The 27361-nt window shown below is 42.4% G+C and overlaps 3 protein-coding genes across 7 annotated transcripts in view; 1 reads left to right on the forward strand and 2 right to left on the reverse strand.

Moving 5' to 3' along the window:
* Positions 1–44: 44 nt before the first annotated feature.
* Positions 45–16264, reverse strand: CPSF3 (cleavage and polyadenylation specific factor 3). Of its 2 annotated transcripts, XM_065730720.1 has the most exons (18): positions 16170–16264; positions 15327–15390; positions 15039–15136; positions 14152–14280; positions 13025–13202; positions 11401–11490; positions 10291–10441; positions 7783–7958; positions 7297–7455; positions 6144–6290; positions 5738–5890; positions 4885–4993; positions 4158–4256; positions 3487–3581; positions 2317–2404; positions 1095–1164; positions 423–519; positions 45–241 (listed from the first exon to the last, which is right to left on the reverse strand). In XM_065730720.1, exons 1-18 carry the CDS (start codon positions 16235–16237, stop codon positions 137–139), a joined length of 2076 nt encoding a protein of 691 aa, XP_065586792.1. In that variant the 5' UTR covers positions 16238–16264; the 3' UTR covers positions 45–136. The 2 variants fall into 2 exon arrangements, with proteins under 2 accessions (XP_065586792.1, XP_065586794.1); XM_065730722.1 differs by lacking the exons at positions 15039–15136; positions 15327–15390; positions 16170–16264 and having other exon boundaries at positions 13025–13074; positions 14152–14278.
* A 117-nt stretch (positions 16265–16381) lies between these two features.
* Positions 16382–21849, forward strand: ITGB1BP1 (integrin subunit beta 1 binding protein 1). Of its 3 annotated transcripts, none has more exons than XM_065730735.1 (6): positions 16382–16576; positions 17379–17457; positions 17970–18106; positions 18952–19068; positions 20882–21031; positions 21723–21849. In XM_065730735.1, exons 1-6 carry the CDS (start codon positions 16505–16507, stop codon positions 21792–21794), a joined length of 627 nt encoding a protein of 208 aa, XP_065586807.1. In that variant the 5' UTR covers positions 16382–16504; the 3' UTR covers positions 21795–21849. The 3 variants fall into 3 exon arrangements, with proteins under 3 accessions (XP_065586807.1, XP_065586808.1, XP_065586809.1); XM_065730736.1 differs by having other exon boundaries at positions 18976–19068; XM_065730737.1 differs by lacking the exon at positions 18952–19068.
* Positions 21850–23092: 1243 nt separating this feature from the next.
* Positions 23093–27361, reverse strand: part of ASAP2 (ArfGAP with SH3 domain, ankyrin repeat and PH domain 2) — an 89589-nt gene continuing 85320 nt past the window's right edge. For both annotated transcript variants that reach the window (XM_065730718.1, XM_065730717.1), the window contains 2 exons: positions 25848–25970; positions 23093–24916 (listed from right to left, as the gene is read on the reverse strand). In XM_065730718.1, coding sequence (XP_065586790.1) covers positions 24842–24916; positions 25848–25970 — 198 coding nt within the window. In that variant the 3' untranslated portion in view covers positions 23093–24841. The remainder of the gene's footprint in view (positions 24917–25847; positions 25971–27361) is intronic.

The following is a 27361-nucleotide window of genomic DNA, read 5'->3' on the forward strand; positions in this document are numbered from 1 at the left end:
CATTCTGTGATTCTCTGAGCTGAAGCAGAGGATGCATCTGACTTGCAGCTGAAAAAGTTTATTTACGTATAAAAACCAGTCCTCATAAAGGTGAAGGTTAAAAGCTTTCTGTATGTGTCCTGGATATCTACAGAGGTCAGCAGTACACGGGGCTGAGGGCATCGTAGAGCCTCTGCGCAGCCAGCTCCACCATCTCGCGGAGGGATTCGTCATCTTCACTTCCCGGCTCGCAGTCAGCTGTCTGGGAACAAACAAACAACTACTTGAGAACAACTTGCTCTTCTTGTTCTTTTTAAGACCACCAGCAATGTCCATGTCCATAAGGGAAAAGAAAGAGCACTCATGCAAAATGCACTCAGCGGGTCTCCACCCCACTGCTGCACACTGCAGAGCAATATCTACCAGTGCCCCACTGCACATACCCGAGTTTCCAGTGAAAGGTTTGCAGTCTTGCCATCTACTGTGACACACAGAACAGAGCCTTCTTTGGAACTGACACAGTCTTCTCCAAACATATCCCTAAAAACAAAGGTCGACTCACGTGAGGTAACTGCCAACAGCACACTTATGTACACTCTCTGTTCATCTGAGGCTTCCAAAGGCATTTTGTCAGCAGCCAAAACTTCAGAAACCATTACTGAACCCGTTCAGATACAACTAAAGTGTCACAACAAAGGGACGCTGTGCCACAGAAGAGTGAGGGTTTTACCAAAACAAATCTCATCACAAACAAAGCAACGGATTCCCCCGGTTCCAGAAGAGTGAAGAGCTCTACCTGAGGCACAGAGGAGACACCATCCAGAACATTTTCCTGTGAGAAATCACAGTGTAATTCTGGAAGAGGTACAACTCCATTGCTGGATGAAGTAACGGGCCCTGGATTTGAAGTGAAGTCAATGAAACCGAGCACTTTTTCAGGGTGCCTCCATCTTTACTTAATTCCTGGCCCACACAGCCATGTGGCAGACATTATAATTTGTACTGGCTAATGCAAACTAACCCTACCTTTAACTGCCATTGTAATAAAACTGCTCTATTGACATGATTAATTTCATTTTGATCATTTTCACTTAGAAAAACAGATGCCAACTTACTGAAGCATCATCTCCATTCTCTTGTGGTACTCTTCCATATCTACTTTGGTGGAAACTTTCTGCACTGCGGCTGAAAAGAAACAGTCATATTATTTTCACAGACATTTGAGGGGGGAGAAAATGTGCTGACTGATACAGCCTGTCCCCTAACTGACTCGTGATAAATGATCTAAAGGCTACATCAGAATATACGCATTTAAACAATTTATAAGGAATATGTATTTACAAGTCAAGGAAGCACAAACACCTTACATCTAAGCTTCTATATTTAATACATTTTAAAACAGAAAACCTTGCAAGTCTAATTCTCATGTTTTAACCCTCTTTTTTATGGTTTACTCATACTGCTGCTCACATTTCATGTACTTTAAAGTGAAAGAAATCCTCATCACTTGCTTATAATCCTTCTGTTTTCTTTAGTTGCAGTGAAGTACTGCATCATGGAGTGTAGGTGCATACAGATGATGCAAAGTCAAAGCAGACATCAAACGTGAGCACTGACACTGCTGGAATGTGTTCCAACAAACGGAGGCTGGAATAAAAATACTACTTGTTTTAGACTTTGTGTTCAAAATCATCAGGTAGCTTAAAGCAAACACTTTGCTTTAAAGAAGGAAGAATACAAGATATTTATAAGTGGTACCACTTGAATTTCTGGTTAGCTTTCGCAGATCTGAGCAGGAGCACATGGCTAGAAGAGCTGATACATACTGAAAATAGCACAACCAAGCTAAGCAAATGACCCTGCATAACCTTTATCCAAAAATAGTGACAGAACTGCTATGTGGATTCATAAACTTGGGAGAAAGAATTTCTGACAAATCTGTTGAGTCAGTGTGAGACTGAACACCTGAGCAACAGCGACCGCTGCTGTTATATAATTATAGAAGTATATAATAAAAAGACATGAAGAGTAACCCAATGAAAACAGACAGCCATTTGTTCATATAGCTCTAGTGCCCTCCACACTGGTTTGGCAAGAACAATCCACCATCAGTCTGAGAAATAAATGTTTTGTGAGTTCCTAACAGACAACAAACCAGTTAGTCGTTTAAAATTATGAGTTAATTTAAGGATACACTGCAGAGCTCAATCTGTAGACTTCAGAAGTTTCAAGATGTGAAACAGGAAACCTGTTTTAAGGTATTGAAAGCCTTAAAGCTTGATGTCAGAAATTCAGAAGAAAGCCTCGGCTGCAGAAGCACGCTGTGAACTTCGTTACCTTTTTGTATTTTGGGATTGGACTGAACTTCCAGGATCACTGTTGTCACAGTGTCTGCATACATATCATTCGCAGGATTTGCCACCCACTGCAGGATTAAAAACATAGACATCACAATTTGAGTCTGTTCCTGGGGCTGAATACATAACACAACATAAACACAACATTCAAGGCTTTCTTTTAGTTGTTTTTTTTTTCCCCCTCTAAATTCTAGCTTCAAATGGCTGTCATCCATTTAGGATTTTTAACTATTTGTAACTTTGTATGGGAACTGTTGAATCATGTCCTGAACCACTGATGGATCACCTGAGGTGAGCACTGAGTCAGCCACAGGAACACAGGTGCAGGCAATGCACTGTGTGACCGGAAGGGGTGGAGTCTGGCACCATTTAAGGGCTGACCAGCACTGGGGAAGGATCTCCTGTTGGAGATCCCTCCCGCGTGGAGTTCCAGGTGAGCCTCAACTGTCAGTGACAGGTGACCCCTTCCTAATTTACCTGCTGTCTTTGTACCACCTGGATAAGCCATACAAAAATATACTGTCCACCTTCAGTATTTTGTGTGGGTACTATTCTTTCAGGGTATTCACTCTACAGGCTTGCTTAATTTCAGTAACTTCCCACGAAAAATTCAAGCTGTTGGATGTTTCTGGACACATTTGCAACACAGTTATTAATGAACACGACAACTCAGGGGCAGGGAGGGCAGGACGGAACACAGTTTGACCTTATCTCCAATTACCAACTCCCCAGCCACAAAAGGGCACTCAGTCTACCATTAAATCACTGAGTAACTGCAAGAGAAGAAACTGTCAAAGTGAAATAACGTGCACCAAAGGCAACTTCTCATTTTCATTCCAACTCATCATCCAACAGAACACTCCTTCAAGTATTTGAGCACAGCACCTATATTCTACAGGATCACAGAATGGCCTGGGTTGAAAAGGACCTCATAGATCATCTAGTTTCAATCCCTCTGCCGTAGGCAGGGTCAGCAGCCACTAGAGCAGGCTGCCCAGAGCCACATCCAGCCTGGCCTTGAGTGCCTCCAGGGATGGGGCATCCACACCTCTCTGGGCAACCTGTTCCAGCTCATCACCACCCTCTGAGTGAAAAGCATTCTGCAGGATCTGGAGAATGAAACAGTTGTTTCTCCCCACCCAGTGCCTACCTCGAGGACTACCATGCCTGGTTCCTGGATCACAGTAATGCTTTTGAAGACCTTCAGGGCTGGTTTTTGTTGGATTTCTATTTCCTCTACATCACCTAAGAAGCAGTAACAAATGGTTAGCAAGGATAAAATCATACTGAAAACAGGACTAAGTGCATCTGTGTGGTTTTCTGAGTATGCAGTACCGACCATTTCAGTTGCTGTGGGATCCCAGAGCTCACTGGCTTAGTGCACAGCAAAAGCCAAAAAGGCTGGGTCAGTCCCACATAGGAAGGAACAGAATATGTTGCCTGACACAAAGAAAGACATTTTTTTGTCTTTGTTTCATTAAATAGATGTCAGTAACCATTCTACTTCAGGACTGGAGATAACTTTTTTCATCAGGGTGGCCAAGCTGCTCACTTTGGGGGCCAAGACAAAAAAAACAGCTGAGGCTCTGTACTGCTGTCTGCTCACAGATCTGTATTACAGTTACGTTGGGATGCCCACAGAGGGTCAGTCACACTCATGAGCTGCACCTGGCACAAGCTGCACTGCCTAGAGAAAGCCATAAAATACAAATTGTGGTACTTCGGCTACTGGCAGAGCAAAGAAGTTTCCACTCAGAAGTTCCCTGAAGACTGTAAGTTGTTTTAAAAATAAATCACAGACATTTCTTTGTGAATACGCACCTGTAAGCTTCTGCAGCTGATAAAAGAGCAGATTGAAAGGGCCGGTATACGGAATAGCCAGGGTCTGAGTTACAGTGCTCATAGCCAGGTCTGTATAATCTGAAAGTTTTTAAAAGGAAGGATTCAAAAATCAGACCTTTAGGTTTACTTTCTAAAGTTGTCAGTATAGAGAAACAATGGCACCAAAACTTTTAAGACAGAGGGTTGAAAAGGACAGTTTGTGAAGAGGAGTGTTTATTGTAAGATACATTATACATTTGTGGTCAAGGAACCAAAATGGTTGTTATTTTGTCACGTGCATTTGTCTCGAGCAAACAGAGAACTAGGTAGGACAGCTGAACTGCTTTCCTCAGCTCTCCTGACTAATATTTAATTACCCTTCTATTCTGAGAACAAACCAACTCTTACAGTAACAGACAGCACAGGTGCAGCACACTGCACCTCAGCTTTCCCACTGAAATTTAATGACATTTCAGAAAGTAGCAGGACACTTGATCAAGGCACTCCTCTGCTCTCACTGGTACCTTCTGTATGAATGCCTTGCACAGCAGCAGCTCAGCACTGCAGGCGAAATGAAGGCAAGCTAAAACCAACACGTGTTCAATGATTACTTCTTCAAGAAGAAGCAACAAACAAGCAAACAAAAGCCAGCACTGCACGTGTTTTAATGACAGAAGGATACAGGGGATTTCAGTTATCCTCTAAGTACGTTACTGCCTTTACTTACTGGAGAGGTCACATGGAGAAAGGATGTGATAGTTAAAATTTCTTTTGACCAGGATTCCAGAAATTCTCTGTCCTTGCTCTGGCTTCTTATCTGCTAAAGATCCCATTACCTGAAAAGACAAAAACACACCTGGAGCAACAGGGCAAGCTTGAAGCCAACTATGGAGATGACATATAGGTTACTCAGAAAAAAACAAACAAGCACAGTATAGAGTTGTTTTGAAAATAAAGTTACAGTAACCCCATCAACAACCACAAGAAAAGGTTGGAAGAGTAAAAATATAAAAAAAACTATCAAGTCTTTCCCTGCAGTGGCTGCCACAGAAAACACATGTGCCAATTTTATAGGTAAACTTGTAGAATTCTGGTCGTGCAGCTGAGTCCCAGGAAGAGTCAGGTTCATCTGCTATCTGGTTTTCAACACTTCTTAGTCTTCACAGACCCAGAGATGAGCACTGAAATCCAGGGGGGATTCCAGTTCTGCCTCTTTACTTTCATAGCTCTTGGAAAGACCTGGAATTTTTTCACCATTAAGTAGCTGAACATCAGAGCAGCTATCCAGAGGGGTTATGAAGACACTGGAGGAGTGCAAAAGCAGACCACACAGGGCTGCCAGCCAGCTCGAGCTGGCCCTGCTCTGAGTGGAAAGCTGGACTACCTCAGGAGGACTCTCCTGCTGAAGTTATCCCACACACATTTATCTACAGTTATTGTACCTATTAGTTTCTACTTATTTCCGTATGTAGGTTTTACTGTAACATTTAAAGACTGTATTACAAAGTGTGACAGCATCTTAGTTTCAGAGGATTAATAACAAACACTGTCGTATGGAGAAGAAAATGTTAGGTTTATACCTTGGCAAGTTTCTCTCCTCTAAAGTTTAATGTCACAGCTTCAGTATTCCTGGGATTATGAACTTCTATGTGGACTTCATCGTTGTCTTCGTACTCCCGTATCAGTGCTGCCTTCAATCTGGCCATTTCATTCTGCTCACCATGAACTAAAATCTACAGGAAAGACAGCCTTCCTTTTAACATATTTGTCCAACCAGGCATGTTTAGCAGACAAATTATCCAAGAAAACTGCCTCCTGTGTATTCCATGAAGACACAACACAAAAAACATGAGCTCAGTTACCCTACACACAGTCCTTTATTTGTCTTTGAATTCTATTCAATATTCAAAAGCGCATTATATAGATTGCACTGCATTTTGCAAACACAAATCCCACTCTGGAGAAACAAGCAGCATGTATACTAACCACGTGTGGAGGTTTCAGGGCCCGGATAAACTCACTAGTTTGTTGATAATCTGTGTGAGCAGAGAAAGAAATGTAATCCACGGACATCTTCAGTGGGAGCTTTTGCCCTGACATGGTTGTGATCTCTTCAGGTTCAGACATGATATGCTGGGGGAAAAGAAAAAGTCTTTCCTCAGCAACAAAAAATAAATACCAGCAAGTCTCCTACAGACATTGTAAATCAAAGGCTTTACATTTCAAATACCACTGAACTTCCTATGCTTCAGTTTGTGGCCATTTCCCCTCATCCTATCACCACACACTGCTGAGAAGAGTCCAGTCTTGTCCCTTTGCCTCCTGCTCCTTAGATATTTATAGATGTGGATCAGATCCCCTCTGAGTCTTCTTTCTTCAAGGCTGAACAGCCCCAGGTCTCTCAGCCTTTCCTCACCAGGGAGGTGTTCCACATCCTTTATCATCTTTGTGGTTCTCCACTGAACTCTTTCCAGGAGATCCCTGTCTTTTTTGTACCAGGGAGCCCAGAACTGGACACAGTACACAATGGAACATTACTGACAGCCAGATTCGATGTGAAGAACTGAAAAAAGCCTCCTTGGATGTCACAAAATGCATGCAGCCAAACAGACAAAAAGCATACACAACACACATGTGGCCAACAGATAAGAGTTTCTTCTTCTTCCAAATACACCCAACACAACTTGCAATGAAATTATAACATGTGTGTGATTTCCAGCTCTAAAAGCTGAACTGGACACTTCAGTTGCCCACACCTGCTAGGATTTCATTCTGTACAATGATACAGTGGCACAGCATGCAAAGCACAGCACTAAATTCACGTTAGATTTAACACTGACTTCTCTAAAATCAGGGTCAGGACCCCTTTAGACCCAGGTGTCTAAAGAGGGAGAAAAGCACCCATTTTCTTTCTTGTGATAAAGTGACTCCTCCTAGAAGAGATCACTCCTGCATCACAGGAAATGTCCACATGCAATTTTTATGTACGTTTCATTAGTATAGTGCAAAAGCAACTGACTTCAACTACATAATTATGCAGAGTTGCCAACAATCTTCTTGGTAATAGAAATAAAGGCACTTTATTGAGAATTCTTTGTATACATAATGTAAACACTACTCTGTATTAAGAATGTCTCACCTTAGCAAGTGTTCCTTCAACACAGTACCCAGCTATAATGACTCCATTTCTCTTATCCGTGCACCAGCTCTCAAACAGCTCTCTGGATAAGCCACTCTGCATCATACCTGGGGAAGCCATCACAACACTTGGGCCAATATCATCAAAGTGATCCATACTCTGAGTGGAAAACAGCAAGCACTTCCGTCACCACAATCCTTCAGTGACATATAAAGAGTCCTACACTCTTCACACACTGTCCTCATAAAAAGGACTGCAGGAAAGTTCCAATAAGGGACAAAATATATGCATACAGACCTACAGCAGAAGGCTGGGGCCCTCTGGGAGGGCAGATAATTCAGATATAATAAGATATAACCACCAATCAATCTCTTACAGTGGTATACAAAGAATGAGAGAATGACTGGATGTCTCAGTGCATTCATGCCAGCTGTTCAGCAAATGCAAACTCTTCTTTCATTGTACCTCACTGTAAGACAACCTTACCTTCAGATTGCTGATGTGCTTGAAAACAAATGGGTTGTTGATGTTGATTTGCTTGCGGATTTTGTCATTCATGGCATTGACGTAGGTCTGGTACACAGCCATGCATTTCTTTGCCAAGGAGGAGGCGTAGTAAATGGGGATATCGTGCAGCTCAGGATGGTTTTGCCAGTATTCATCTACAGAAACAGAGCAACCAACGCATCACACAGCTCAGCAATACAGCTTCATCTCCAAAACGCATACTCCTCAGGATGCTTATGCTTTTCATCAAACCTATTTAGCAATGTTTTTATTACAGAAAATCCCGATTACGGATATTTTTTATTTTCACTTGCCTTGCTACAGAAGAAAAAGCAATCACCAGCTGAAAGCAGAACTCTAATGCAAACAGTTCTGGCAGTCAAACCCCAATCAATCACCGATTTCAGCCAGAGCATGGTAACACACAGCACTAGCTCTACATTTACAACAGTACGGGTTACATCACACCACTGCACAGAGCTTAAATGTCTCTGAGAAATAAGAACTGCTCATCTGACAGCAGGAGACGGCTACACAGGTATGTTATATTCCTGATCCCAAATTTGTGTGAAACAATCCCATGGAGCTGAAGGGATAAGGCAGTTACTGAGCCTGGCTTCCTGCAGCACCACCAACACTTAATTTTGGAGGCTGAACTGAAACAAACACAGGAGAAACAAATCCTCCAATAACCACAACTCACTTTGTTGCTGATGACAGCAGTCACGGCCTTACTAAAAACAAATCAGAGATGTGAATGCAGATACACAAGTAGAACTTTCTCATTTTCCCACTTGGATACAGCTCGGATCACATAAAATGTACTTCTATTACAACTGGGGAACAACCATCAGAACAGAGCGGTACGCTCTTTTGGCTCCATTTGTAAATCTAAAACAGCACAGCTTTAACCTGGCAGCTTTGAACTGCAAAGTTTTCAGACTGAATCAAAGACCTCACTGCCACGAATATCTTAAGCCAGAATGTGAGGCAGAAACAGCCAACAGGAGATAACCAATAGCAGCAGTTACTGTAATATCAAAAGACTGCACCCAGCATCAGAATTTCCTATCTCATAATGCAGTGTTTTATTTTTTGCCAGACACGTATGGAAGAACAACAAACCCAGAAGCCTGCAGGTTAGTTGTGTAGGCATGTGTGGTGCAATTACATTTTCTACCTAATTAAGCATCCAATTGCATGCTGAGCTTGAGTAGACGTACTTCCAAGTTTATAATGTCACTTTCACATCCGCAAACAGCAAGGAAAGATGAACAAAGCACAAATTAACAGCTACAGGGGACCTCAAGTGTTTAGATTTCATCTCCTCTGTCAAATCAAAAACTCTACATCAACATTAATAATCCCACTACACAGCACTGACTACTGCACTATGCCTGGATCCCAAGCTTTGGTACCATTTGAACAGACCAAGAAAATGTTCTGAAAGCAAGTATCAGGCAAATAGCAATTTTTTATGCTGATCACAGAATCGTAGAATGGCCTGGGTTGAAACCCAGAGCGGCCTGACCTGAACTGAAATGGAGAGTGAGAAAAAATGGGAAGTTTTACGTAACGTTTGAGAACCAGTACTCCCCAAAATACACATTTTAGTTTTGAGATGGTTATCTTTTGATCTTCCCAGCATTTGTAGGAGAAAAAAGGATAGTAATACATCACAGTACAAATTTGACGTGCCTGGAAATAACAGCTTACTTAAAAACAGCTTTCTCTGAAGTACCACACAATAACTATTTCTGTCTTTTATGAGGAATAGTTTGTTACGACCAAGTACAAAACCAGGTATCATTCCCCCTCCCCCAGTTCGCTCTAATTCACTTTCCCATTACAATTAAGTCTTTACAAAGGCCACACATTATGGTCTCCTCAGCTTTTGTTCACACAGGCTTGAGTATTAAAGGGTGAAATTTTGCATCAAAACACACTGCTTGTAGCACATCAGTTTGAACACAACAGTCATGTTTCAATTATCCACTTTGCAATCTGTAGTAATGCTTCCTAACTGCTGAAGCCTCAGTTCAACAAGATTTGAAAGACAAGGACGTGTTACCATAGGGGCCCAGGGAGCTGGTGGCATCACCATCCCTGGAGGTGCTCAAGAACTGTGGAGATGGGGCACAGAGGGATGTGGTCAGTGGGGGTGGGCTGGGGGTCACACTGGATGACCTCAGTGGTCTTTCCCAACCTTAATGGTTCTGGGATTCTATGCAGTTATCCCCCTCCTGCCTACGTCTTCTCTCTAGCTCACAAAGCCAACTGCCTGTCCTTTATACGCATTTTGAAAATCATTTCTTGTCTGGTTGATCACCTTTTTTAAGTAAAAATAATATTACTCATTCTTAGGTAATTAACACATTGAGAAAGTACCTAAAAAGCTATTAAAAAAATTACTGCACCTGAAACACCATATATGATAACATTCCCATTCATATGTCTTTTATTAAGAAGGACTGGGAAGGTACATACCCAAAATTAAAAGTAGTTCTTGTGCTCGACCCAGAGCAAACACAGGAATGAGACCTCTCCCTCCTCTATTTACAATGTCATGAACGGTGTTACAGAACCGTGCCTCTCGCTCCTCCCTTTTCTCGTGGATGTGAGTGCCATAGGTGGATTCCTACGGACAGAGAGAGTTGGTATGAAAAGCACTGAGATGTCCACTGATTCCTGAGCACCTCCTCTGAATCCAACAAGAAAATGCAGAAAAACATCCAGGTGTTACCATGCAGGAACAGAACTTTCATTTCAATCTTAAGGACGTGCATTTACGTGCCATTACATCGCGTGCACTAAAGAACAAAAAAATCAACCCTGGAATCGACCCCCTGCTCCAAATTCCCACAGCCATCTCCTCCCTCCACCATGGCAAATGATAACTCCCCTTGCCCCGAGCCCTTTCTTGTTGTTTGTAGAGAGATCCCAAGCAAAAAAAAAAAAAACAGAAGAGAGAATAAACTATAAACGTTGATGCTTTTTAAAGTGATTTCTCTTTTACATTCTTTTCCTAACTGCAAGTGCTCTGCTTCTTTGATGAACAGGTTATTTAAAATGCAGTTATTATCAATTAGAGAAACCAGCTGGCACAATAAATGCAATACTGTCTGCATTACTTTAAAAGATGCCACTTCCATTCTGAAAAGAAACCTGTTGCTCTTGAGCATCCCTCTAGACTCAGAACGAAACCATTTTGCTCAGCAAACAAAACATAACAAATCTGAGTAGCACCCAGGACTCTTCCACTCAGGACAATTACCCAACAATGACAGCTGGAAGCTGATTAACATCTATTAAGAAAAAAAGGCATCTGGTTAAATTGAAGTTTGTGTGATACACGCAGTGAGTGCTGAAACCTCATACGTCTCCGGGATTGAAAAGGCATCTAGAGGCCTAAGGAACTGCATGGGCAGAATTACAGAATGACAGTGAGATCTCAAGACTTCTTAATGCAGCGAACAGAGCTCTCTGACACAAACCACACACCACCATCAACCTCGGTTGCCCTTCTCAGCTCTAACGAAGCACTGCCTCTGCACAGACTTAACAACTAATTTAAAGAAATACTTTTGTAAAACTTACAATTATAAGAATATCGGGTTTAATGTTGGGAATCTCAGCCGCCATCAGGTGTCTGTCTTCCTGCCTTGAGAAATCACCTGTGTACAAAAGCTGTGAGAGACCAAAAAAGTCTGGTTACAGGTTCTACCAGATCAGCAGTGTTTTTAAAAGCCTTCATCTGAGAATACTGGTTGGTTTTTCAGCTTTAGCAAATTGAATAAGGAGTTGATGATAAAAAGCTTTCCTACACTTCAGCTGAAACCTCTTCTGAGAGGAATGGTGCCCACAATGGTAGTGCAGCAGCACGGCAGAACACACATTTAACCACAGGAAGGCATCTCAAGCAGTACCTTAGCTCCAACAAAGCAGGTGAACTAACACAGCTGTGGTTCACTCAGCACAGAGGGGCTGCTTTCAGCATTTCACACTGGCCAGGAGCAGTACAAGCTGCCCTGACAATATACAGCAAGCACCAGGTGGAAATACAAAGGAGATGCATCGGCATTTTATACAGCACAGTGCAAACACAATTAATTGCTTTTAAAATTCCTTCTAAGAATCTGTGATGCTGAAAACAAAGCCTGTAATCAAATCTCCCAAACAGAATGACTGAGCTCCCCATTGCATCAAGAAGTAATTAGCAGCCATTAGTAATTATTAATGCATTAACTGATCAGGGTGGAATGCTGTCCGCTGTGCCCTGAATGACTGTTTCAGAACTGACTATTTTTACTTCATCTTTCCACTGATGAAAACGTGAATAGCAACAGAAGGCACAGCCAGCAGTAGCAGGTAAAACACTCCTCGTCTGCTTCACAGGGAAGCAAATAAAATAATGTGTGTTAGAAACCAAAACCCAATCAATTGGAGTAATGAACACACAGAGGGAAATCCTGCCACACCTTAATGAAGGAAAAGAAAAAGCAGCAAGATGTCTAAATCTTATTGTAGTCACTGTAAATACAATTGTTTCTATGCTTTCTAAGACTAACTCTGGAATTCTCTACCATTACAGACCACAAGCAAAGCCCTGCTAGACAGCAAACCTTAGGGCCTCTCTTCCCTCTTCAACGTTTTTTTGGGTGGAGATCATCCTACCAAACCCTAGTTTATAAGATCAGCTTTGTGCCTGGCTTTGATGCAGTACTGCCTATATGATAATCTACTGAATCTCAGTGCATTAAATCAATAATAATTCTATTTCTTTAGGTTCTTCAGCATGAGAATTTTAGGAATAAAATATAACTCCCATGCTTTGCCAAACCCCCAACGGGCAGATGTGGTATATCAGAAACAGAAGAACAGCCATCACCTTACAGATTTGACTAAAATGCAGCATCAGTGAGACTGCCCCAGCTACCAGCTACCTCTGAGCGGACTGGTGAGGACCACCATGCATTTACTGATTCCAAGTCTGAGTGCTAATTCAGTCCCATAAAGCCCAAACATATTACCTGGTTCAGTACACAAATGTCACCTGCTCGTTTTAATCCATGAGAAAATACATGCTCCAAGTCAAGGCCTCCCACCTGCGTGCCCAAGCATGTCTGACAGCTCCAACCACAGCAGTAGGGTGTAATAATATTGATTAATGGCAATATTAGAATTCAGGCACAATTTCAACTCTGTAACAAAATGGAAATACCTTCACACCAGCTATTTCAATCATGAACATGGCTGCTCCCAAAACATGGCCTGCGTGGTAACACCAGAACTTGATGCCTGCCACCTCCTTCACTTCATGAAAGTTGATGGTTTCAATCTTGTCCATGCTTTCTTCGAGGTCTGTTTCTGTATACAGCATGTCATCTGCTGATATATTACTGGGAGTAATGAAAGCACCAAGAGTTAATTCTACTGGCTTAGATAATACAACAGTTGAAACAAAAAGGTCCTGGATTCTTCCCAGAATAGGACTCTCAATCAGAAACATCATGTATCTTACACTGGAAATCCAGCCCAGGGAGCTCAACCAAGCAGAGCTAAGATGTCTTTTCAAAAGACAGACATATTAACTGTGCATGTCAGAATAATCGTTTCAGTTCAGCATCTGCTCTGGATTCATCTACACGTACCAGCAGGCTCCGAGCCCTTGACAGAGGTTCCACACTAAGCAACTGACAGTCCTCAAGCACCAAACGAAACCACTTTTCTCACTGGCCCAGAACAAAGGAGTTAAAAGAAGAGTGCTTGTCGTGTTTCTGACCCAAGCTGCAATCTGCTGAGTTGTCAAACACTCAGGACCACTGCATTCACATATAAAAAATGTGCTCAAGGCATGTTAGTAGATGGAGAAAAAAAAGAAAAAAAAGAAAAAAATCAACATACAAATAACAGCACTCTCAATAAGCTTGCCTAGATGTGTTACTTATTTATCTTGTCCTGAAGAGTGGGTTGTATCTTTAGGGCCTTAAAATTCACTACTTCTGTACAGCTTAAGAAAAAATACTGACATAAAAACATACAAGAGCAAAAGAGGTAAGAGAGACAGCCTGGGGGCACAGAGGAGATGCTAACAGATCCAAGGTCCAAATATGGAAAATGAAATAGTGGAAACAAGGTAAGATTTTGTGCTGATTGACAGGAAATGATTTTAAAGACACAGTATCCATGAAGCAGCAAGGTGATGCATTACTTCTAGTTTTGTTCCAGCCTTGCTACCTGTGGCAATGCCCAGGTCTGCCACCTGTGGCAGCTTCATCTCCTGCTGCTCATCAGGTGGACAGGGAAAATAATTAAGAAGTTATGGAGAAAAGCAACAGGGCAGCTTACCTGACTTTGACATAGTCCGAAAGAAGCCATCTGTAAATAGCTTTTGTGGCATGAGTCATGAACGTCCTTCCTTTAAAGCTTGTCTTCTGCAAAAACCATGGCAAAGCTCCACAGTGATCTAAATGGAAACTTGAACAGACACACAGATCTCACTAACATGCTATCGCTGCGCAACACGGTATCATAAAGTTCTCTACTGGATTGACATAACGCCCTGAAAATGTAGAAGCAGAACTTTCCACCTCATTGTTACTCATGCTGGTCTGCATCCTGTACACAGTGACAGGTACACAATTCTCCATTAAATGCAAAGACTTTTCCCATACAATCTCTACTTATAGAACTAACTTCTGAGAAGGAGAAAAACAACAGGAATCAGGAATATAAGGAACGTCTGAGACAGAAGAAAGCTGAGAGGAGCATTCCTAAGTTTGCACAGAGGAAACTATGAATTACAACATGAACTATTAAGGTTATTTGGCTGCACTTATAATTTGATCTATTCCAAAGAGTCAAATCTGAGATGGGGTAGCACAAACACCATCAAACTCTGGGATTATACAGACAGTAGCACCGCCTGGTTAAGTAGTGCACAAACAGCTCTCTTCATCTCACTGTCACTAAGCCATATTTAAAGCACATTCAAAGCTGGCGTAAATCTCTGGGAACCCTTTTCATTCCAAGCCAACAGAGATGTCTTCTTATAAAAAATACACTCTAGAAGCTGTCACAGTGGTCAAAAGTGACTGAACGTCCTCAATTTTTAAAAAGTCTGAAACAGAAGTTTTGTCAGCTCTGTAACACAGCTCTGCTTTCAGTCCCTCTCAGCCTATGCATGAGTTCAAACCATGCCCTCAGTATGTCATCTACTTGTGGATGCAACTTACTGACTGATGAGGAGGAGGTCAATCTCAGCAGGGTCTATCAAGTCAATGTAAGGGAGAGCATCCATTCCTTCCAGTCCAGGATGGATGCCGCAATCAAGCTGAAAAAAAAAAAAACCAACAACAAAACAAAGAAAAGTTAAAGCACTGCAGAATCACAGAACGGCTGAGGTTGGAAGGGACCCCACAGATCATCCAGCTCCAAGCCTGCCATGGGCACGGGTTGCCAGCCACATCAAGCAGTGATCAGGCTGATGAGAGGGTGCACAGATACACTCGTGAAATAATTACCATTATTTTCCTTCCTTTAAACTCCAGAATAATGCATGATCTTCCTACTTCTTGGCCAGCTCCTCTGCAAAAAGATACCACAGTCACCATAAGAACGTGCACCCCATAGATGTATGTCAGACGCCTTTCACAGAGTTAAATTTTCTGTGCAGAAATAGCATCTGCAGAGTACAGTCACAGAATGGCTCAAGTTGGAAGGGACCTTGAAAGTCACTGTAGTTCCAATCCCGTGCCGTGAGCAGGCTGTCAACCACCAGCTCAGCCAGCAGCTCAGGCTGCCCAGGGCACAGCCAGCCCGGCCTCGTGGGCCTCCAGGGACGGGGCACCCACAGCTCTCTGGGCAGCTGTGCCAGGGCCTCACTGCCCTCTCTGTTTAGAGCTTCCCCCTGCTACCTACCCTACACATCTCCTCCTTCCGTTCAAATCGTTTTCCCTTGTCCTGTCGCTATCTACCCACGTGAAAAGTCGATGCCCGTCTCCCTGTAAGCAGTGGAAGGCTGCAGTGAGGTGCCCCCTCCCCATCCAATGTCCTTTTCCGCAGACTGAACGCGCCCAGCTCCGTTTAAGCCCAGACACGCATTCAAAACAACCGAACCACCACATCTACCACAACGGAACCGGGATGCAATTAACGCCGCAAGAACAAGCAAGCCCCCGATTCGGAAGATCAGCTGCGGCGTTCCGTGCTGCGGTGCGTGCCCGCATCCCGACGCGGGCAGGGGAGCGGAGGGGAGCGCGCTTCCCGAGCCCGTTCCTGCGTGCCGCAGCGGCGGGGACCCGCCGCAACGGAACGGCCGCCGGCCCTCGGCCTCCCCGCCCCATCCCCGGGCCGGCCGCTCTCACAGGGGCCGGATGAGCAGCTGGTCGCTCTCCTCCGCCGGGATCAGGGCCTCGGCTTTCCGCTTCGCCATGGCCGCCGCTCCTCCTCCCGGCCGCGCTTCCGCTGGGCGGGGAGCGCCGCAGCGCGCAGGCGCCGCCGGGGCGGACCGGGCCGGGCCGGGCCGGGCCTCTTCCCGTCGGCCGCGGGCAGCGCGGAGGGGTTTTCCTTTGGAGGGGCCGCTGCCGGCTCCGTCGCTGCCGCTCGCGTGGGAGCTGTAAGGAGCTCCTTTCCTTTGCGGTGACGGCTTCGCGTCTGCCTTTCCTGCCTAGAGTGCCTTCCTTCAGCCGGCGATGAAAGCATGTTTAGGAAAGGGAAGAAGCGGCACAGCAGCAGCAGCTCGCAGAGCAGTGAGATCAGTACGAAAAGCAAGGTGAGCGCGCGTTGGTACGCGCTGTCGTGGAGGGACGCTCATCCCCTCTGAGCAGCGGTTGAGTCGCGCTGGGAGCCCTTGTCGTGCCAGCTGCCGGACGAGGACAGCTTCCTGCTTCAGCTGCACCTCGGGCCGCGTTAGGCTTAGGGGAATGAACCTAGGGTCGCCGTGTGCCGAGAAGGATGCTGGGTTGGTTGCTGCCATAGCACAGCGCTGTGCAGGAGGAGCAGTGCTGCACGCTGCTTCCCTCGCGAGAGGCATCGCCCTCAGAGCTGCTGGGGACCGGGAGTGAGCTTGTTCTTCAGCACCGCTTGGTGTCTCAGTTTCTAAAAGCAATTCTTCGTTTTAAATAAGGTGTCCGTGCTTCTCATAGCTTTGGAATGATCAGTTGCACGTTCTGGGTTTTCCAGGCTGCTGTTTCACTTTCCTTGCACCGCTGTGTTGTCGTAAGCATTGGTGACAAGCACGTAGCTGTCAATTTCTTCAAGTTACGATGCAGTGCCAGAAAAGTCTGAACATAACCTTAAGGTTCATTTTCTTTTTTTGTTTCCACCTTTTGAAATGTTTGTGGACTGCTGAGTCTGTGTCAGTCTTACTTAAGGCGAGGCACAAAGACAGCTTCAGGAGAAGCATAGGGATTTTGGTTTGTGTTCTGTCGCTGTTGTTTTCCTCCCTGTTTTGCAGCACAGCTTAAATAACTCCATCAAGTATTGGTTTGTTTAAAAAGTTGAGGCAGGGCAGCTGAAAGGGAACTGTTGATAGATCCTCAGTAACTTTCTGATGATGTTAATTTTCTTCTTAGTCTGTAGATTCCAGTCTTGGGGGACTTTCCAGGTCCAGTACTGTGGCAAGCCTTGATACAGACTCCACAAAAAGCTCAGGTATGTAATTGGAGTTTGAGCAGGTAAGTATGCAGTAGAATGAACTTTATACGTGTTTATGTAAAAACAGAAAGTATTAAAATGCCTAATTTTGTTTAAGTGAATCTGTTAAGGCTGCTGACCCATACACAGACAGCCCTTGGCTTCTGCAGTATCTATTGTTCTAACACCCAGTGCTAAGTCATAGCTTCAAAGTAACATAGCTGAGTAAGGAAAGTTGTCAGCTTGCTCCCACTCCGTTACACAGCACAAATCTGATGTCATGTTCTTAGTACTGTTTCATGCTTTTCTGAGTTGGCATTTGCACTGAGATAAGCACAGTGAGGTTAACTGTTATTGCTCCTGCTCACCAGGCCACAGTGTGTCACTATTAAAACAAATGGTTCTTTATATATAGATATATATATAGACAAGTAGAATCAGCTGTCCTGTGTTTTCTGATTGTGCTAACTTATTAATTAGAATTAATGCTCTTGAGCTTTTCAGGATTGGTTTGTTTTATTTTGTTGCAGGACAGAGCAATAGTAATTCTGATACGTGTGCAGAATTCAGAGTTAAGTATGTTGGTGCCATTGAAAAACTGAAACATAACGAGAGCAAAAATCTGGAAGGGCCGTTGGACTTGATAAATTACATCGATGTTGCCCAGGTAGGAGCGTTACGAGAGAACGCCAGCGATGTGTAGGACGTTCTGACCTCAGTGTGTTGCTTTTGTGTTACCACGTCACCTGGCACTTTTTGTTACATATTTTAGACTTAGTAGAATAAAGTAGCTTAATTAAAAAGAAACCATAATACACCAGTCGTACTAGGTTCCCTCCTGTTAAGTAAATGGGGAAGATGCTCCTGAGGAGCAGTTCTGAAGAAGCAGACTCAGAGTGAAGGCCCTTTTTGTGAGTCATTATGCAGTGAATGTCTCGCCCGGAAACTGTTACACCATCTTCAGCACTGCTGGGATTAGTACCTGTCAAAGAGCATCTCCTCTAGATTTACTAAGTACTGTAGAATAAATTTTTCTGTAGAGGAAAATGTCATTTTCTGCTTACATTCACTTATGAACCCATGACCAAAGAACCGAGTAGTATTTGGGTTATCCTTGCCAAAGTGTTTTCTCGTATTTATTTTGGTACTAAGAGCTCTAACTGGTTGTTCTGGGTAGGTCGTTAACTGTACCTTTAAAAGCGCAGAATCTATTTATCTTACAGCAGCATGACACTTCGAGTCTTTGAATGTATGCTAAAATTATTCTTATGTATGAAAGTGCTGCTACTGTGGAACATAAATCAGTCAAAGTCAGAGCAGTGTGATAGGCCCAGCTTCCCTCAGACGGTACGTTCCCTTCTGGATTCGTGTAGTATTTCACATAGCAAAGAGACTGATATTCTTACATTTGTCCAGACTTCAGAGTAGTGATGTTATTAAGCCAGGCAGTACAAATAAAAATACTTTCTACTTTGTATCTTCATTGTTAATGTTCTTCCGTCTGCACTAAAGGCTTTTGTTTGTTTCCCTCCAAAGCAAGATGGAAAGTTACCTTTTGTTCCAGGTGAAGAGGAGTTTATAATGGGCGTTTCCAAATATGGCATTAAAGTTTCAACATCTGACCAGTATGTAAGTGATTCACAACGAACCTTTTGATCAGAGTTAAAAAGTGTTTTCCTGTATTTCTCTGACAGATGATCTGTGTGATCACAGTGTCACTTCTGGCTTTAAGCAAAAGCAAAAAAAAAAATAAGGAGAAAAAAATCTCCCACAGCATCACCACTTTATAGAATCCTGGAGTGCCTTGGGTTGGAAGGGACCTTTAAGAGCATCTGGTTCCCCCCCTGCTATAGCAGGGACACCTCCCTGTAGACCAGGCTCCTCACAGCCCCATCCGGACTGGCCTTGAGTGCTTCCAGGGAGGGGGTGTCCACAATCTCTCTGGGTGACCTGTTCCAATTTCTCAGCACCCTCACTCGTTTATTCCTGATATCTAGTCTAAATCTCCCTTCTTTCAGTTTAAAGCCATTTCCCCATGTCCTGTCACTCCATGCCCTTATAAAAAGTTCCTCCCAGCTTTCCTGTAGACCCCTTCAGGTACTGGAAGGCTGCTTCATTTCATCTCAATTCTGGGCTGACACAAATCCATTCCTTTTATGAAAGCGGCAGACAAAAAGGAAATCTTTGTTTCTTGGGCACACATTCCCTTCTTTGTGGCTGAACTGCCATCATCATGTGGACAAAGGAGCATAACTGATGACCAAAGTGATAGGCTGTTCAACCTGAGTTAGTAATTCAGTTCCTGTTGATGTAATTGTGGAAGGAGAAAAAATATATACTTTTTTCGAGGATACTTGTCTTCTTCAAAGTTCCAGCTTTGCACTGCTCATCAGTGTGAGTCCACTCCAGCGTTAAAGCCTCATAATTCCACTTTATCCATCAAATGTATTTATTGGTTTGCATTATTTCCTATATGTACTTTATGTTCCCTTAGTGCACTTGAAATAGTTGTTTTGCTATAAATAAAAAGCCGATCTGTTCCCTAGGGCCCTCCAGATGCCTTTGTATAGCTTTGTATTGCAGTCATGTGGTTTCCTTCTGGTTGCCCTCAGAGCCCCAGATACCGTAAATACTTGGCCGTGCAGAGTCATGACCTGTAACAACCCAGCACTGCCTATTTGTAAAAGCCTCAAGTGTGAGAGTGGTGGATAGCATTGCTCAACAGCTGAATACTCTGAAGAGAACCAGAAAGTTTCCTCTGGGTCCCTTCAGAAAATTAAACACTTGTTTCTAACGCATGGGACGAAGTGCAGTTCCTCAGACTGGGTTTCTTTGGGTTCTGTTTCTGCTGTCCTCATTAAGACAGATGTTGCTCTAGAGATCATAGAGGTTGCAGTGGTGTGCGGAGAGAAAAAAGAGGTGGCTCCTGACACAGGTTTTCTATGGACTTTTAATCACCAGAGAGTGATCCCCTGTCAGCTTTTAGGGCTCCAAGGCACCGGCTTTCAGTTCTTGTCCATCACTGTCTCATTCAGCTGTCTGTGTGCTGTGCGTCTTACAGAATGTGGTACAGGGCCACCAAAGTGCTTCTCAGATGCAGACCTGCTGTCAGGAAATAGCATGGCATTAGGTGGGGTGAGAACAGCTGGTTAGGGAGGATAGGGGAAACAAACACATACTTTGGTAGCACGGCCAGGGCTACTGACCACTACAGATGCAACTCAAGCAAAAATTGCAGCTGAAGTTCTATGAAACCACTGCTTCTTTTAAAACCTTGAAGAAATTCTTAATTTGAAGAAATGTATTCTTATCCCACGGAGTATTTTTTTTCTTGTAAATAAATCTGAAGTATTCTTTTCTCAGGGAGAGAATCAAACCGTGCAGAAAACTGAACAGCTGTTGCACTGCTCCAGAGTAACTTTTTTTTGTCAAATGGTTTCAGGATGTGCTGCACAGGCATGCTCTCTATTTAATTGTACGGATGGTCTGCTATGATGATGGTCTGGGAGCAGGAAAAAGCTTACTGGCTTTGAAGACAACAGATGCAGCCTCTGAAGAATGCAGCCTCTGGGTCTATCAGTGCAATAGTTTGGTAAGAGTCGACGTTTACATTTTGATCGTAAAGGGAGATTCTGAAATCCAAGGGCCTTATGAAGCCTTCTTGGCAGAAGATGGAATCTCAAGTTAGTTATAAAGAGTAAAAATCTGCCCCGACTGAAAAGGGGAAAAACCCTGTGATCAGCTTGACTAAAATCTCTGTGTTCCTTGTTGCCAGTGAGTGTGTGTGCCTGAAAAAGCACTTTGCAAATCTTAAGTGTGCTGTCATAGCTGCTATGGAGAATCCTCCATTTGTATTTTCAAAGACAAAACCTCTTAAGATCCAACAGAGCAGGGAGGGATTGAGTAACAACTCTGGTAATAAAGCAGGCATTCATATTTATAGGCAATGGGAGTGATCTCCTCTTAAGAGTAGAATTCATTGTCAGAGACACTGTGATATGACACACGTGCTCAGAAGTGCTGGTGGATCACAGGAATGGACTCTGAATGTTAGAGGCATGCTATGATGAAAGCTAACAACTCTGACTTGTTCCAAAAGAGCTCATTTAAAACAGCTTCCCATGTGTCGTGGCACCCACAGAAGTCAAATTAATTCTCACTTGTGCTGCTCCATTTTGCATGTCTGCCGACTATCACTCACGGTCACATCTGCTTTAATTGAGCTTTGATGATTGCAGAAGTTCTTCAGAAGGTAGTAAAGTGTGTGTTCTTATGCAATACAGGAACAAGCCCAAGCTATTTGCAAAGTGTTATCCACAGCCTTTGACTCAGTTTTAATGTCAGAGAAGTCGTGATCTTCTTCAGCAGCCGTGACTGCACAGAACAAGGAGCCTTTGTGTGAGGAGGAACACGGCTCCTTGGTGGTAGTGCAGGCTGGCTGCAGCCACACGAGCTTCAACAAGACTTGCTGTGCACAGAGAGCTGTGGATGTGGTACTTCATCATTCCCCAGACATGACTTGAAGAAATTATTCCACCAGAATTGTTTCCGGAACAGTACAGAAGTTTATATTTAACATGGATTATTTTTTTTCCTACATCATGTTTTGTATAGCCATGTCAATATTGTAGAAATGTAAAATAAAACTAACACTTGCTTCTGTATTTTTTTAAAATGAATTTGTTAATACATTCAGTCCTGCTCAACATAGGTCTCTTAACAGAAAGGCCAGAGCAGCAAAGTGGTTGCAAGCAGTTGTTTCCCCATAGCTCTGATGTACTGGAAGATGCACTGTGTGCACAGTTCCCATTGTACACAAAGAACAACGCTGTGTGAGCAATCAGAGTTACACGAGAGAAGTGATTTTAAAAGTAGTTTTATTTTTCCAGACATTTGACTGGTTAACAAGAGTAAAATTTATTAATCATGCTCTAATTATAAATCACTGCATCCAGGACATTGAAAATAAGAGCTGATTTTCGGTTATACAGTATATACAGTTGCTCTGCAACTAAACAAAATAAAAACCACTGAATTGAATATTATACATCTCATAGCATTCTAAGCTGCATTTTTAAGTGTCCTTTGCTCCTTTTTAAACAGTTAACACAGCAACCTAATAGTCTATTGACAGGTTTTTTGAATCATCTTTTTGATCAGATTTGAAAAGCTATATGAAATATGCCAAGATTTTGGACTTAAAATTCTAAATTTTATATTATAAATAGATATCTACAGGCTCTAGAATTTCTTCCTCTGCCAGAGGAAAAGCAAACTTTGAGAAACGCTGAAAATCTAGGGATAAATTTTGCTTAGCTGCTCTTTATTGGTCCTTGACGTTTTAAGGGTCAGCACTGTTAGTGCTGTTACAGTGTACAGTCTAAAGGCTTCCTTGTTCCTCAGTGACTGCTGAACAGGACTGTGACTGATTTTAAAGTGTGTTCCTCTTCTAGCAGAGCCTAAGGAAAATTTGCATCGTTTAAACTTTACGAGTTGTACACTATAAGATTCTGTGTTAAAAATACTGTACATTAGGAGATCTGTGCAAAATAATATGCCCATTTACTCTCTAGACTCTATCAGGGATAGAAACATACAAAATAGTGTTGCAAACTGAAGTTCAGTAAGTGAGTAGAACTGTAGTGCTAAACTATTACTCTATCATTTTACTGGGAACTTTGAAAATACAGACTAATTTGCTTCAACTTGCAACAAAAATAGCATGAAACATTCCAGTTTGTTCCCCATTTAAACTGCAGCAACAGCATCAAGAAGATGAAAGTGATGTGTATACTCGGCTGTACCCACACGTTTGAGAGGCTATCGACCAACTGTACCATTCAGGAAAGGCAATACAAGGGAAGATCAGTGTTGCTCTCCCAGCACTGACGTGATTTTTCTCCAAATATCATTTGCAGTGGCTTACTTTCCATTCTGTTACACATGAAATGGCTGAATTTAAACACCACTTGTCAGAAATTTGAAGTTCTCTTGATAAATCTGGAGAGAATACTCACAAAGTGTGATCAAAGCCAATGTGAGCTAGACGTGGGTTGTTCTGTGTAGCATGAAAGCAACCACTGGTCCAATCCCAGAATATACAAACACCAAAATGACACCCCGTTTGTATTGGTGCTTTCCATCCACCAACTGGGAATTATCAATAGCCTAGCCTTTGTTCACAAATAGCCAAACAAATTTAACAACAGTGTAGCTACCATATATGTGGGTATATTACATAAATACAGAGTGAGTTAGCAAACTATTACTGTTTGCAAGGTAGTGGCACACAAATTTTTATAAAACAGAACTTAACATACTGTACTTGTGAGGTGTCAGAGACCTTATTAACCAAGGATAGTTACCTAAGTCTTCCACCAAATACGTTCTGTGTGAACACATGAAGAAATTAAAAAACAAAAGAACAACAAAGAAGAGCCTAAACACTACAATGATACGAGTGTAAGAAATGTCCTGCAATCCATCATCATGGTTAAGTACATTTCAGGAAGTGCAGTTTTCATATCCTTGAGTTAATGCAGTAACTCAGTAATATTGCCACAGTTTAGTAAACCAGCAGTAGTCACATTAAATGACCAAAATGGATGTAACATACATAAAACATTCGAAAAACAGGTTCCACACACGTGCAGCCTAGAAAAATAAAACAGCCTCAAGCTCACAAAATCAGACCTAGAAAGTTCAACGACTAACACAGATTTCAGATAACTTTAAGCAAATATCTACATCCATTCTGAAAGAAAGAAGTTTCTCCTGTGGTAAACTGAAATACGTTTTCGCTTTTACCTGGCCAAAGACACCTAGTTAGAACTGTTTCTTCTGCAATAGTTGACATTCTGGATGACAGCCACTATGGCAAAATGCTGAATGAGTTCAAGTTAGAACTATGCAGCAGCTTGCATGTTTTGGTTGCAAATACTTGACACAGCATTGAGAATTGGGTAAATCCACTGCCCTGTTACAAATGCACAATTTCCTTGATTGGGGAAGCAACACTGAAGTGTGGTATTGTCAAGTCAAAAAGGGATAATGAACTTACAGTGAGCGGTTTAAAAAGAACATTCTTTATGTTGTGATGTTCACATACTTACATGGATTTTGATTGTTAAAGCTTTTCAGTTCACCTTAAAAAAATACAGGAAGAGGGGTTGGTTTTTTTTTTTTTTTTAAGTGTAAACTGATCATGAGAAGTTTTCACATAGAAAAAAGTTCTAAAAGTCCCAAAATCAGAACAATGGTAATAAAAAAGTAAGCTACAGTACCTAGGACTTGGGCAGTGTTCTGGCAAGGTGTCTGCAGATAGGTAGATGAAATGAAATAGAGCAAAACTTATTTCTGTGACTGCTGGTAATGAGAAATGTCTCCACTTATCAGTAGCAATTTAGTCAACAATAAAGTGCACAAATGATACAGGGAAAGCTCCTTTCCGGCTTGGATCTCCATCAATATGACCAATCTGCAAGAGTTCAGATATTTTTCAAGTTAATCCCAAAAAGGAATTACAAATATCACCAAAACCAACACCAGAGACCTTCCTGCCTCAAGTATGACATCTCTCCCTCCATCCATTTTTTTCTCCTTTTGCCATAAGAAACATCATGAGAAGACTCAGACCAACAGGATGCACTTGTTATTCCAGCTACAAACATACATTTTTTTTCAAATTCTGTTTTATTCATCTTTTTGAAAACAACACCTCATAATGCACCTCTACTGCATAATTTCAGTTCATACTGGAATGCCAAGCAGCCCAGTCTCTGTTTGTATGCTTCTGCTTTCTCCTCTTAAAGAGACAGTGAAAAGAATGGATCAAGCTTCAGTAAATCTCAAGGACTTGGGGTTTTATATGAACCTGTATGATCTTATACATCATTACTGGAAATCTAGATGCAATATGGAATTCTATTATTTGCTAGCTGACAACCAGGCTAAGGCAAGTGTTTTTACACACACCAATTTTCCAAGATTTCTTCAGCTGATGCGGCTGAATGGTTTCCCAGAACACAGAATAGACCGCTTCTCAATTTCAGTCAGCTAAAGAATCAGGACAATAAAAAGCTGTCTCCTGAGGACCACCATGGGGCATCTTCAAGGAAGACAAAATAGTAGCAGATTCTTAAATTGATGGCACCCACCCAAGAGTTTCCTTAGTCACATAAACTGTGTACCCTACTAATCACATCTTTTTTTTTTTTTTTCCTGAATGAAGAGAAAAATTTATCTGAAGCTTGACTTTTGAACAGAAGGAACACCTGGATTCAGGCTTTCATGAAATGAAACTTCTGAAGTTTTGAAATGAAACAGGGATCTTCTGAAGTCAACCTCCGTATTTCATGTGGTTCTTTTAAAGTATGTTGACAGGAAACATAAATAAACAAAATACTCACCCACCACTCCTGATCCTCTTCACCATCAACTACAATGATATCTCCTTCTGAAAAAGTTAGCTCATCTGGGTTATCAGCTACACAGTTGTAAATTGCTTTCACTCTTTTGGGTTTAGTTTTTGACTGAAATGTAAAAATAAGTAAATGTAACTAACAAGCATGGAAGAATAAAAGCAGTCTTAAGAGTTGATCTAAAGAAAGCAGCAGAAAATATACTGTTATTTTCCAGGGTGCTGGCTGTTCATGGTTCAGCCTGAAATTGTCAGAATCCAAAGCCTTTAAACTACTATGTCACCAATGTGGGCCAGCTTTCCCTTTGTAATCTTCCATTCTGGCTCACCAAGCTGGCCTTCAGAGCTCAACATCACTACAGCATGACTTTACTCCAAATATCTGATGGTCGATCAAGTGCTACACCTTGAGTGCAACAGCGTTATCAGAAAGAGGGTTGAGTCACCTACCAATACACCCCTTTTTAATTTACTAAACCCTTCCATTCAATCTATAAACTTTCTGGAATATCTTCAGGCTCTTTGTAGTGCTGAGGATGCAAGCCATAGGAGTGGATTTCCAATAGGAAAGTTCACACTACTGTTAATTAGGGAGTTTTAAAATTTCAGTATTGCAGTGGCATGCCAATGCTAGCTATGTTTTGTTTGAAATCATGTTGAAATTGTTTTGCTCTAGTATCACAGTATTCACCACTCTAATCTCACACCTCATTCTGTGCAACTTGGCCTGTTCCTATCCTGTGCTACCTACTGCAGCTGCACTTGCTTTCAATTCCTGTTGCAGATCAACACTAATGCTACATTCGTAGTGACTTCCATGCAAGGAGTGGGGAGGTGCAGGATCTGAAGGCACAGCATAAGCTTTCTACCACGAATCTACTCTTTCCTCCAGTTCCCCCAGCCTCAGTCACCAGAAGTCTTTCCTTTCTACTCTAAGATGCCACAGCAGACCTGCAAGCGCCATTGAAGTCAACAGAGAGCTGTTAATGCAGTGTATTTGGGACAGAGGCTCCAGATGGGGCAAGGAAAAGTGAGTCTCACCACACCCCAGGAACTTGTCCCAGCCCCCGCTTAGGTCAGCCATGAACAGGAAGCTTGGAAGAAAAGACTTCATCCATGAGCATCCATTTGCATTTTAGAACAAAAACCTGCCCTGCCCAGATGGGGCATATTCTTAGGCTCTGTTTGTGGGTATACTCCAGGGAGATGCAGCCTTGTACTGCATCACAGTGATTTTGCTCCATCTCAGACAAGTTACAGTTTGAGCCACAACCATGTCAAAAGGGCAGAGGTTCATATCAGTACAATGGTGACATAATTACAAACTTCAAAGGGTTATAATTCCAAGTATTTCTTGTTCTTTGGATGTCAAAGGAATTAAAATAAATCCCCATTCCCAAGAGACTAACATTTTCCAGGAATGTTTTCCATATGACTACAATGTTTTCAAGAATATCAAGTATACACTGAAAAAAAATACTGCATCAGGAACTTCCTAAATGA

The sequence above is a fragment of the Cyrtonyx montezumae genome, unplaced genomic scaffold (genome assembly GCF_038088225.1).
Source record: "Cyrtonyx montezumae isolate F1298 unplaced genomic scaffold, pur_monq_1.0 scaffold_13, whole genome shotgun sequence".
NCBI lineage: Eukaryota > Metazoa > Chordata > Aves > Galliformes > Odontophoridae > Cyrtonyx > Cyrtonyx montezumae.

Coding starts and splice junctions, on each gene's coding strand:
- CPSF3 (XM_065730720.1), bottom strand. CDS start 16,237: ATGGCGAAGCGGAAAGCCGAGGCCCTGATCCCGGCGGAGGAGAGCGAC. Junction 10,442..11,400: donor AACCCGATATTCTTATAATT/GTAAGTTTTACA, acceptor CTCTGTCCGTAG/GAATCCACCTATGGCACTCA. Junction 520..1,094: donor AGAATGGAGATGATGCTTCA/GTAAGTTGGCAT, acceptor CTTTGTTTTTAG/GGATATGTTTGGAGAAGACT.
- ITGB1BP1 (XM_065730735.1), top strand. CDS start 16,505: ATGTTTAGGAAAGGGAAGAAGCGGCACAGCAGCAGCAGCTCGCAGAGC. Junction 17,458..17,969: donor AGACTCCACAAAAAGCTCAG/GTATGTAATTGG, acceptor ATTTTGTTGCAG/GACAGAGCAATAGTAATTCT. Junction 18,107..18,951: donor ATTACATCGATGTTGCCCAG/GTAGGAGCGTTA, acceptor TCTGCACTAAAG/GCTTTTGTTTGTTTCCCTCC.